This window comes from Xyrauchen texanus, chromosome 26 (genome assembly GCF_025860055.1).
Source record: "Xyrauchen texanus isolate HMW12.3.18 chromosome 26, RBS_HiC_50CHRs, whole genome shotgun sequence".
NCBI lineage: Eukaryota > Metazoa > Chordata > Actinopteri > Cypriniformes > Catostomidae > Xyrauchen > Xyrauchen texanus.
This window is the reverse complement of record NC_068301.1, coordinates 5,205,520-5,218,565: the sequence shown is the minus strand read 5'-3', so window position 1 is coordinate 5,218,565 and position 13,046 is coordinate 5,205,520. Positions and strand designations below refer to the sequence as shown.

Genomic DNA, 13,046 nt, shown 5'->3' with positions numbered 1-13,046 from the left:
TGCATATACATGGTGAAAATATTTATTTTTCACATATCCCAGCTAAGTTGGGGTCAGAGTGCAGGGTCAGCCATGATACAGCGCCCCTGGAGCAGATAGGTTCAAGGGCCTTGCTCAAGGGCCCAACAGTGGTGTCTTGGTGGTGTTGGGGCTTGAACCCCTGACCTTCTGGTTAGTAACCCAGAGCCTTAACCGCTGAGCCACCACTGCCCCCAGTTTGATATCCAGTATCAAATATGTGTGTGGCACAATTATTGGCACCCTTTTATTCAATACTTTGTGCAACCTCGCTTTCCCAAGATAACAGCACTGAGTCTTCTCCTATAATGCCTAATCAGGTTGGAGAACACATCGCAAAGGATCTGAGTCCATTCCTCCGTACATAATCTCTCCAGATCCTTCAAATTCACAGGTCCACACTGGTGGACTCCACTCTTCAGTTCACCCCACAGGTTTTCTATGGGATTCAGGGGACTGGGATGGTCATGACAGAACCTTGAGTTTGTGGTCAGTGAACCATTTTTGTTTTGATTTTGCTGTGTGTTTTGATTATTGTCATGCTGGTTGTTCCAACCAGGGATATTTTAAGCTTTCTGGCAGAGACAGCCAGGTTTAGATTTTTTATCTGTTGGTATATGATAGAGTCCATGATGCCATGTCCAGGACCTCTGGCATAAACAAATAAAGTCTCACATTTTCACAACGCTAAAGATCCACCACCACATTTAACTGTTGGCATGAGGTACTTCTCCATATGGCTACCTATCTGTGTGTGCCAAACCCATCTCTGGTGTTTTCTGCTATAAAGCTCTATCTTTGTTTCATCTGACCACAGAACCCAGTCCCATTTGAAGTTCCAATAGTGTCTGACAAACTGAAGATGTTTGAGTTTATTGTTGGATGAGAGCAGAGGCTTGTTGTGATGCAAGTGATGTCTGATTGTAGTTTTGGTGACTAATTTCTGCAATTCTCCAGATGTGATCCTTGAAGAATTTTTGGCTACTTGAACCATCCTCAATGTGTGTGGAGACAATATAGACACACATCCTCTTCAAAGCCGATTCTTAACCTCTCCAGATGATTGGAACATCTTAATTATTGCCCTAATGGTGGAAATGTGTATTTGCAATGCTTTGTCTATTTTCTTATAGCCATTTCCTATTTTGTGAAGCTCAACAACATTTTGTGGTTTTATTCTTTGGTCTTACCCATTGTGATGGATGACTAAGGGAATTTGGCTTGTGTGTTAACTCATATTTAAATCCCTGTGAAACAGGAAGTCATGACTGGACGATTTCATGTTCCTAGTCACCCAGGTGTATTAAAAATGTAAAATATGAATGGGAATATACTGATATACAGATATAGTTTACTCAAAAGAATTTCAAGGGGTGCCAATTACTGTGCCAATATGTTTTGGAGAAAAATATTGAATTGATTTAAAATAAATTAGTAATCAATTAATAATCAGTTAGTTTACTTCAATTAAAGGTTAGATGTTTGTGAATATTTTGAATGAAAGACCAAAAGGATAAACATAAAGACCTATTTTTCACAGCCTTCTTTGATCATATTTACCAAAGGCCAACATTTTTAGCCACAACTGTAGCTAGCAGTGTAGCGTACCTCATTTGAGACACACCTCTAATCTTTGGTTGTCAAGTATATGTGCTGGCGACATGAAAGCCACAGGTTCACTCACTAGAGAATGCAACCTTTGATTTGGAGAATGACATAACTTCTTACCCTTGCACTCTTTAACAAAACCTCATATAGTTTCTCTTGGGGCATGACCCCACAATTATTGCACTGCTAATTGAAAAGCAAGCAATTAAATGTTGTAGTCTATAAAGAGTTGGTTTTGACATCGAGTAGTACCCATTTCCTTTGACTGGCTAGATGATAAGCAATGAAAAGTCTGTTTGCGTCATTGTTTGAATGGTGGCATATATGAGTGCTGTCTAACTGCGTTCTATCAAGGGTGACTTTCTTTAGCTGTGTTATAAAGGCTATAATTCGAGAGTGACCATGAGTCTATAATCATGGCTGTATTGAGTAGATAGTAGGCTTGAGGTCCTGCCTTTTCATATGGGTTTTTTTTTTTAATATTGTGCTTTATATTTCTTCGATTGGAAGAAATTTTGATTGGATTACAGTAAAATGTCATGTCAGAGATGACGAGGATAACAAGCTGGTAGAGACTTAATATGAATCATGGACAATATGAATGAATTAAAGCATTTTAATACACATTTTTTTGCAGTTTACACATTCTAGTGCTGTCACAGAGACCGGTGATCTGAAGACACTAATTTTAGTGATATCTTTCAGGGAGTATTTTCTGCATACCACTAATAAAAAAATGCATATTCATGTGGAGCCAGCTTGTAAGTGATAGCTGTGCGGTATGTGTAAACCTCACTCCCCTGGCCTCAAGAGGCGCACCACAGACTGATGCTAGAGGCTGTAGCCTTTAGCCTCCTCGCTAGCGTGCCCACCTCCCATGCTGGACACGCCAGTCTGAATCCCACTCAGAGATTCATTTAAAACTCGATAAAGCATTAACCTTAAAACCTCATTTGTTTGGAAAAACATTTAACTCGCTTTTAGCGCCACACAGTGGACATTTCACCTCAGAACTGCCGTAGTAAAAATGTCACCACATGGGATCAGGCTTAAAATCCCATTTACACTGAAGGAAGGACCCAAGCCATATCCAGGCACCAGAATATCATAGAGGCTCTTTTGACTTGGGCCAAGGAGCAACCACCCATTAAACCCTAGTAACCACTCAAGAGCACAGTAAAAGACTGTAAACCATCCACAACAACCTAGCGAATGCACTAGTAATACAGAGACAATCCTACATTAAAATTCAGAAAAGTCATCACAATATATTTCTTAGTATTTACGTCCAACAGTGTGAGTTTTAGCAAACTGTCCTCTGGGACACAAGAAGGGGAGTCGATTATCAAATGTTTTCTCTCTTGTTTAAAACCCCCATTACACTAATCAGAAGCAGATTAAGGAAACAGGGACAGCAGATGCTAAAGCAAACACGGGTAAATTAGCTCACCCGGCACTATTACAGTGCACTGCTGTTCAGTATAGAAGCATCCAACATTGATTACAGACCTGGCGTGCTGTGGTCCTGGGTTGACCACCGGACAAAACCAAAGCACAGATACACTAAGTGATGAAGCTGCCCAGGCAAACACGCATTGATTATTTTTTTTATTTCAAGCAGGCTGAAAAATGGCCCATTGAATGTCTTGAACTACTATAGAATGTTCAGGAACGACTGTTAGGTGTTAAAAGTTTTTAATATTCACTAATATTCAATAGAAAATCAAAAGAAAACAATTAAATTAAGACATTATACAATTTTTGACTAAAGAAAATGAAGCCTATTTTCTCCACCAAATTGTCATTAATTCTGTAATCATCTACCAAAATAATCATTAGGAGTATGGATACATTTTATTATTATTAAATCAGCATACATTTAAATCAGTACAGCATATAATACCATGTTGTGGAATTACAAAAGTGCCATTTTATAAATAAAAATATATATTTTAGTATTTAAATAGCCTAATATTATTACTAATACTAATAATAAATATAGCATTGTTATAGTATAGCATTATTTATAGTATTCACATTATAGTAGGCTACAAAGAAATGGGTGGGTTAATGCTTAATTGTCATAAAAAATTATATCACAGTGAAAAACTCCTAATTGATTTTAGCGTGAAAAGAGACCCAAACATTTCTTCATAGTTTTGTGTTTCTTCACCCATTTATTCTGAGTAATTAAAGATAGGGCAAATTGATCCCAACCTACTATTAGAAAGCAAAAAGTGTCATTTTCTATTTCTCAGAAAATAACCAAAACCTAGTGTGGCAGGGCAGAGGGTGGGGCCGGGTCGTGATTCTGCACACCTGGCCCCTAATCAGGCTAATTAGCCCTCGAGAGGGATAAGGGCCGACCGAAGCCAGCAACAGAGAGAGAGATTTCCGACACCTTTGTGTGTTTGTCTTTTTGGTTAAGTTTAAAATTAAAATATTATTTATATTGTCAAGCCTGTTCTTGCCTGCTCCTTTCCATTAATCCCTTTACACTGGTGCCGAAACCCGGGAAGAAGGAGGGATGCGTCGTAGTGGAGTTCTCACGACTATCACCCACCCGAAAGGAGCAGCCGCGGCCATCTGCTGGAGGACAGAGGAGCCTGACCGCCTGGAAGTGGAGGAATGGCCGCCGACCACGAAGGGAGGAGGGGCTCCCAACCAACCGCCTGGAGCGGTTCCCACTGCAAAGGGCAGGGGAGATCCCTTCCGTCAACCAAAAATGCGGCAGGGCGTTCCATCCGCCAGGGGCCGGAGGACTGCCTCCGATCCCCCTGGGAAGGTGCGGCTGTCGTCCGCTAGAGGGTCGAGGAGTGGCCAAGGACCAAGCTACGGCGTATCACAGAACTGGCGAGTAAGTGTTTTTTTCTTCTCTCTCTCTCTAACTCTCTCTTCCACTGCCGCTACACATTAGCTTTTCCCTCTCTTTTAAATTTTTACTTTGTTTTTTAGGAGGTACTGCACTGTTACTGGGAGTACCCCCTGCGTTTTTAATTATTGATGTTTCCCTCCCCCAAAGGGCCGACCGAAGACGGCAGTGTGAGAGAGAGAGATTTAAGGACAGCTGCCGACACATTTGTGTGTTTGTCTTTAAAATATTAAGTTTATAATTAAAATATTTTTTATATTGTCAAGCCGGTTCTCGCCTCCTCCTTTCCATTAATCCCTTTTATACCTATGAAAAAAAACATCCCTGTATTATGTGTAAAAACTGTTATTTCATCCCTACATTAAAATGAGAATATACTAATTGTTCTTAGGTATTTACTTTTATCTTTGCACATAAAACACTTTAAAAGCTGTACATTAAATAGTACAAATGCAGTACTGTAAGCCCTGTTCCATTTGAAAGAGTAGGACTATAATTTTCAAGGCAAAAATAACTTGGATTTTGGAGATGCAATGTTTTTTAGCCACCAGTATTCTTAGACACCAATGATGGTGCCAAATGATCTTGGTTTATCACAGAACTGGACCTGATACATAGTTTCAGTCCTCATAAATTTTGAAAGAATAATCCATGATTGGAAAATTAAGTCCATTGCTAACAGTGAGCTCTTTTAGTTGATATTTCGTACATACTGAGTCATTAATGTGGTTAAGAGTCACTCAAAAATGGGAGGATCTCTTGTTCGGAATATCTTTTGACATTGGGAAGGGTCAGGATTAAGGGTTAGAATTAATCAATGCTCTCTCTCTCTCTCTCTCTCTCTCTCTCTCTCTCTCTCTTTCTCTCTCTCTCCATATCTCTTCCCACAAGGCTGTCTTTCTTAAATTAGGCTGTCTGGCTTAAATTAGGCATTGGTAAAGGCTTGTGTTACAACCTCTTCAAATACCAATGATTGTTGAAGGAGAGTGCCTTCAACTAAACACTGATTCATCACTGTATGCATCATGTATTGGGCACAAAACATACTCTGTGCAAATGCGTGAACAGAAATGCTTTTAGCTATGCAAGCTCGATTATGTGCTTTCCGCTAACATTGCTTTCCACTAATTTTAGTGACTAATGTAGAGCCTGGTGCGCTAAGCATCCATCATCACTAAAAACATACTACGCATACACATCATCTGCATTTGTATGGTGATTCCAGACCACATACCTCAATATTTTGGGTTTATGTATTTTTGAACCTGTACTCATAGTTTTAATGCAAGCTTGTTGTTTGTAATGGCCTCCTAAGACTATCCCACATGAAATTTTAGGTTTGTCTTCGCCTGTGGAACAGATAAGATCTGGAAAAGCACTTGAGCTCGGAAGCTTTTCCGTCTCCTGTACTTTCTACACCTCTGTACTCAGAATTCACAAAGGCATGAAACCACAAAAATGTCTGGAACAAAGAGGATTCATTTCATTGGACAACTCTCTTGTATGGCACAGCACAAACCTTCTTGTAAATGGGAATGCATATCAAAAAAGCAGATTTAATCTGCATACATTGAGTCATTTTTACTTACAACTGTCAAGCCAATTAGGAGCTCAATGTTAGGCTATAGCAGCTAACCCTAGACCAGTGATTGTCAATTGGTAGGTCACGGCCCAAAAATGGGCTGCAGGTCTGTTCAACTAGTGTAAATTGTGCATAGTTAGGATAGGAAATGAAATATGTATAGTAACTTTTGAAATGGTGGAGAAAAGATTTCCGGATCTTTTGTCATTGACATCATAGGTCAAATTAATTTGTCATTTGGTAGAAATGAGCCAAATTAGGCAGATGTCAACATGGTCCGGTTGTATGACATAGAGTACATCCTTGGAAAACCAAAGAACAAAAATAAGCAAGGTCAAATTAAATTCGACCCAGACAACATTAAATATGGTTTCATTTGCAATGAGGAGAAAGATTGTTTGTGCCAACATAAATGTGTTTGTGCATTCATTATTGGCTTAATAAATAAATATAAAATGCCAATGCTAGATTTTAAAGAACAAATTAAGCTGCCGTTAAATGTCAATCACCCTAACCTTAACCCATGATATCAAAATGTATGTTTTATGGCATTTAGTGGCATAAACTAAAGGCCTTTGGCTGTTTAAAAAGGGTGGACACTTTGATGTGTTCTGCCTCAACATCCTGTTTCAACTGGAAATACCTCAACACAGGTAAGAAAACTGTGCTTGCCAAGCAATTTCGGTGGGTCAATAAGGACATTTTTGTTTGCTCTCATACTATGAACAAGTTTTGGTACTTTGTTGGATTGCCACTTGATCTCCAAAGTAAAATGTGGGCCTTGAAGTAAAAATCAAAATTAAGATTCTATAGTGTAAAGTCAAACTTTTCATTACTCACTCTCACAGAGTCGCCTCCTCAACCTGCCCCTGATCTTGTCAATCGCGTCAAAGTCTGTCACATGGAACACATGAGCATTTTTGGGCTCTGCTGCAATCTCCTCTAGCTCCTCCTTCAAAGCTTCTCCAATCCCCACAGCGAACAACCTGATCCCAGCAGCTGCTGCTGCTACAGATGGCTCCAAAACAAAATCCTGACTCTTGCCGTCCGTTAGCAAGATCGCCACTTTCTGAAAGCCCTTGGCGGCAGGCCGTGCCCCTGCCCTCTCAGTGAAGATGTTATTAACGGTGAAGCTGATGGCATCTCCAGTCTTGGTGTTCCCACCCAGGTAACGGATGTTTGCAGCAGCACGTTTGACCTCTCCGAGAGTTCTGTACCTGCCCAGGTTGAATTCGGCAGTGGGACGGTCACTATAACGGACCACAGCCACACGCGTCTTATCCACACCTACGTCAAACGATTCCACCAGGTTTGCCACCCACTGGCGGATCTTCTCAAAGTTTTCCTTGCCCACACTGGAAGAAGTATCCAAGATGAAAACCAGATCATAGTGGACGTTCTTGCAGCCTGGGACAGAGGGCAAAATATTAGACAGTGTGTAAACAGGAAAGCCTTTGTGTTTATGAATGAAACTCTGTTTTGCCACAGGTTTATGAGGTTTGTATTTCTGTCAGTGTACCATGGATCAGTTTGGGTTAAGCATGGACTGAATTTTACAGAGAACTCTAAACAAGTGGTTCTCAACATTTTGGGTCAGAAAACAGATATTTTCTGATATGGTCGCATGCTAAACACATTGCTAAATGCGGAGTGGTGGTGGTGAAGTGGTCTAAGCACATAACTGGTAATCTGGTAATCAGAAGGACACTGGTTTGAACCCCACAGCCACCACCATTGTGTCCTTGAGCAAGGCACTTAACTCCAGGTTGTTCTGGGGGGATTGTCCCTGTAATAAGGGCTCTGTAAGTCGCTTTGGATAAAAGCGTCTGCCAAATGCATAAATGTAAATGCAAATCGTAAAATGCAACTAACCATATAACTGTACAGTTGCCTATACTGTAGTTAGAATAGCAAAATAAAAAGGCTTATCAAATCTTAAGAGTAAAGAGAAAATGCTTCTAAAATGTTTTGTTGTTGATATTTAAAGGTCAAAGGATACCTCGGCTTTCAATTGCGGTACGTCTCGCACATAGTGTGCATGGTGCAAATTACTGAACATTTTGCATGGATGGTACACGTGCAGACTAGTTTGTATAGAATCTGACAGTCTGCATCTTTGCACATCGTCTGCAGATGTACCTGGCATTAACTGTACTAAAATAATATCTCAAAATGGTCCCAGTGCGCAAGCTTTGAACACTTCCAAAGTGCTCGCAGTAAAAAAAAGAGTATACTTTGAAAGTCTTAGTCCTTGATCATGTGCGAGACGGAACGGGATGCGGAAAAATTAAGTATAGCCTAGCCTTAAAGGCCAAAATATTCTTCGGTTACCGCATATCGGTAAATCTTGCGCACAGTGCCCTTGATGCAACTTTTGTTATATGTACTGTTCGCACATACAGTCCGTTTGCATCCCAATATTTCTAGAGATGTGGATAGTACGAGTCTGCCCATGCACCTTCGTACTGGGTTCATACTTTGAAAGGCTGAGCGCTTGACTCTGCACAAGATGGAAAGGCAGGTGTAAAAAAATTACACTCTATCCTTAAGTATCCTTAAGGACGTGCATCCAATCAAATTGGCACCCATTCATCAGTCACTTGGTAGACGCTAGCCAAATTAGGAAATATGCCGATATGGACAGGTTACATGACATGCCCTCATCCTCAAAAACCATGAACAAAACTATGCAAGGTAAATGAAAATCTGACCTGGACTACATTAACTTGGGTTCACATGTTTTTGTTAATTGTTGGCTTTCAAAAGCATGAAACCATCAACATTTAAGAGACATTCAGAGACATTTCAATGTTTGATTTTATGGACATTTTCTACAATAAACAAATTTGGTACTGTGTTGGGTCACCACTTGATGTCCGATGTAAAATGTGGGTCCTGAAGCAATACCACTTTAGATCCACTGGTCTAAACTATGAGTCTGTGCAAAACCTCAGTCTACATGCATTACAATACAAAATTAGAACGTCTGATTCCATAAACAGTGACAGGGGTTAGTAGTCATGTAAATGGTATACTTAGGTTAATATGTGACCTCAGTTGACAATACCTGCCCTTTGTCCTTTAACACCACCTCCGCACAATGTCAAAGCCAGTATGGTCAGGACCAAAAAGATCCTGAGCCCAAATCGAAACTCCATCTCCTTCTCCGCTATTGTTCACTGATATTTCTGCTAAGGTATGATGATCATCAAGTTGCTACACCTGTGAAGACCAGACAACAAATGATGTGATCAGTCAGGAGAATTTGGAACAGAGTTATTCTGAATCATTAGACAGCGAAAGGTTTGATTCATGTTGGGTGCTGTACACATTTTTTTTTATGTACTGCCAGTACATTAATCCTGATTTTTACTTTCCAAATCGCTGTTTCAGTTTGAGCACCCAGGTTTGAGACGTTAAGGAGATGAGCCACACTTAATCACGACTTACCGAATAAACACTTCTGGAAATATAGATGATCTGTGTTTGATACATTTCTTAACTGAAGGTGATATCAGAAAAGATGTGTGAAGTGCTTGTTGATGAAATGTCTGACACTGTCTCATGCTAATGCTAGCTAGTGCTAGCATGAGAAGTGAAATAGACTGATGTAGAAAAATTGCCTGTAAAGCTGTGTGGGCAATTCAATTTGACACAAATAAGGTGAAAATTGCACTTTGAAAAAGCTTGTAGCTTGCTACTGGTTTAAAAGCAGCTAAGCTAGTCCCGCTACTGAAAAAAGATAAGAAAGCACTGCTACCTTTCGCTGCTTTAAAATAACATACTTTAATCAACACAGAATGAAAGAATAAAGGTATGGGTGTAATATATATATATACAGAAAATTATGATGAAAAACACAGAATTAAAAAAAAGAATTTCCAATTGTAATTCATTCCCCTGTGGCCAAAATAGACACTCAGCCACTTGAAACTTAATCCTCCTACTCTCGCCGAGCTAAACTGATGTTTTGCTGTAAATAGGGTGTTGTTATGATTTTACCAAGTACAGTAGCCCCCAGGGAGCACACTGTCATCAGAGACTGAGGGAACTATGTAGGGAAGCATTGAATTATGGTCCACAGAGCCCTGATGATGTGGCATTCTTTCCTTGCAGTCACTTTAAACAACTAAGCTCTCTCACTTTTAGGTGGATAGAATTGCTATTCTTCTGAAGTTGCATTAATAGGGTGAACATGGAAACTTAATGATTAGCCCAATTTTTATTGATATTTGTTCACTTGGCAGCTGCTTTTATTTAATGCAACTTGAGGTGAATTCAAAGTATGTATTTTTATCAGTACGATATGTGAGTTCTTTGGAAATCAAAGGGTTCTTATGACCTTGGTATTAATACAGTAGCACCATGCTCAACCAGGTCAGCTAGAGAAACACCACAAATGCAAAAATAACTTTAGGTGACTTTCTGGAATACATAAAGCCTAAAGTTAAAGAAAACATCTAGAAATGGAAAACTGTCCATTTCTGGATCTGTCTGGCCAACACAAGAATGGCCCTGTTCCTTGTGGACTTTTGCCTGGCGCCTCCTTTCAAGTAATTCAGTGGGCCTTTCTTTGTTGCCTTCCAGGGTTTGCTCTATCATCATATGACCCAGAAATCCCTGTTTGCTCTTTGCTTTTGGTCGGAAATGTCTACAGTTTCTCTCTGCGTGGTAAGTTCTTTGAACTCTGTGGCCAGAGCAGGTCTTCTTATACTACTTTGAGACTGCAAACTCATCTATTTAGCTAGTGCGCTGAATAACTATCATAGAATTTATTAGCAGTAAACATTTATGTGGGCCTGTACTGTCTCTATAAATAGTTAATTCCTTTAACTTTTCAATGAGATAAGTTTAACTGTTGCTTCTTTTTGCAAATAAAGTGGAAACAACAGACAAGCACTATGCATATGTACAAGACCTTTAGATTGGTATCTCTATTGTCAGTGGGCATCAAAGTTTAGAGTGGTAAAGGCTTCTGGGTAAATAAGGTATGAAGATAAGAGACCTCAATCTGTCCTGTTTTCTAGCAGGCGGGCCGATAATCCAGTGTATTAAAGGGCTCATTGTTTTGTGCTCTCTGGTCAAGCTATTATGTTAAATGGCCTGCTTATTTTAAGCAATTTGACCCATGCTTGGTTAAAAAGAGGATTGAAAGGCAAAAAAAATTTTTACAACATAAAATGAAATGTTTGTGGAAGGGAACACCCAGTTCTATTTTCAGCCCTGCAGTTAATTGCTATATTTGTAAGTTTGAAGAAAAGTATTTAGAAATGAAATTCTGAAGCTCTATAGAGAAGATATACTTACTATTTAAAACTCAGTTATTAACCTGTGGTTATGTAACCTAATCTGCCCTACAGACTTTTGTTTGCCAGCCTTACAACTAACAACCTTACCAGCCATAAAATGTACCAGCTAACCCTACATCCTGTCAGTTACCAGCCCTACAACTTACTTTACCACCAACCACTCAACTTAACCCAACAAACTTTCAGTTACCAGCCTTACAACTTTCCAACTTTTTGGTTATCAACCAGCCATTTAACCTACAACCTTTTGCTTTCTAGCCCAGATCAACCCAATTCAGTTTAATATCTCTGGGATATCATGTTTACTCATTTAAAAATGTGAATTGCCTACTTGTATGTCTTGCTAATGTCTGTTTGTAGGATACAAAATCTTTAGTATGGATATCTCATCTCACACACTAGGGGCCCTGCAAGGGCCAAACTCCTAAACTCTGCTAAACAATCAGCATGGGAACATACTGGAGATGAGTAAACCAGTGCTTCCTCTATCTGAAATGTAAAAACCAGCCTTCCTTTTCCTAAAGCTCTCCAACAAACTAGAAAGAAAGAAGAAAGGGAAAGAAAGTTGTTTTCAACTGGTGGGTCGAAAAATGGGTCGCAGACAGAGGCACAAAAACCATATATGCAATGTATGCAACACATAGGGGTGCCATATTAAGGTGGGCACCAGCAGCACACTAAGGGGTCACTATTGGGACCCCCAACCACCCCAGCTTTCAGGGGAGACCACTTTCAGTGATAATTGTGTAAAAATTATTTCTATGAATCTTTCTAAAATTAAGATAACTGGCACAATGTTGTGGTTTTTTTCAACATCACCAAAAAATGTTGCCCCTAATATATATCTATATCTATATAGTACATAGATATCGATTTAGCATTTGGCTATTTTGTTTAAAAAAAAAATGTAAAGTGTAATTTCCACCATACAAACACCTTGATGTGCTGAAAATGACACTGTGGAGGAAATTGTCATGACTTTCAGGAAAAAAGGGGGAAAATATCCCATTAATATCCTGTGACGCATGTACAAACACTGTTGGAAATTGTTAGAAAAAATAAATAAATAGTGAAAATGTTTTCAAAGTTCCCAAAGTTGAAGAAACACTCATCAGCGTTAGAATGATAAATATTCCCTCTTACCTGTGTTGTCCGCCTGTTGTAACAAGATCTTCCTCTACCTCCTCCAGAAACTCATACACATCTCACACACACCTCAGCCAGGTATCAAGGTAACATCCTCCTACAAATAAAGCTCCAGTTAAGATTGCACACAGGTGTGATACACACACACTGACACACAAAGTAATCCTCAGTGAGGAGCACACTGTTGTCCTGTGTCTGCTCTCTTCTGCTGGGAGGTGGTAGGGAGGAGGAACCGCTCTAAGTGTTGGGTTTCAGTTGGGACACGATGGCTGCCCTGCCCTGCCCTGCTCACTCACATAAAAAAGGGGTCTGACAGACTGTGCCAATTATAGAGCAACTCTCTGAGATATTTTTGTTGTCATCTATTTCATTTGCTTTCACACCAGATCTTTCTCTCTCCTCTTGTCTCCATGGCTATGAAGATATGTCCTCTATCTCCAGGCCAGACTAACTAGAGGAGAGACAGCTGATGGGCAGCCGTAGTGCTAATGGGTATGTTAGTGGTTAACTT

The 13,046-nt window shown here is 39.7% G+C and overlaps 1 protein-coding gene across 1 annotated transcript in view; it reads right to left on the bottom strand.

The window, feature by feature from the left end:
• LOC127619549 (collagen alpha-1(XXII) chain-like) overlaps window positions 1-12,711 on the bottom strand; it is an 88,074-nt gene extending 75,363 nt beyond the window's left edge. Inside the window, 3 exon segments of the mRNA XM_052092405.1 lie at window positions 6,921-7,487; window positions 9,148-9,302; window positions 12,533-12,711. Coding sequence (XP_051948365.1) covers window positions 6,921-7,487; window positions 9,148-9,238 — 658 coding nt within the window. The 5' untranslated portion in view covers window positions 9,239-9,302; window positions 12,533-12,711.
• Window positions 12,712-13,046: the final 335 nt, after the last annotated feature.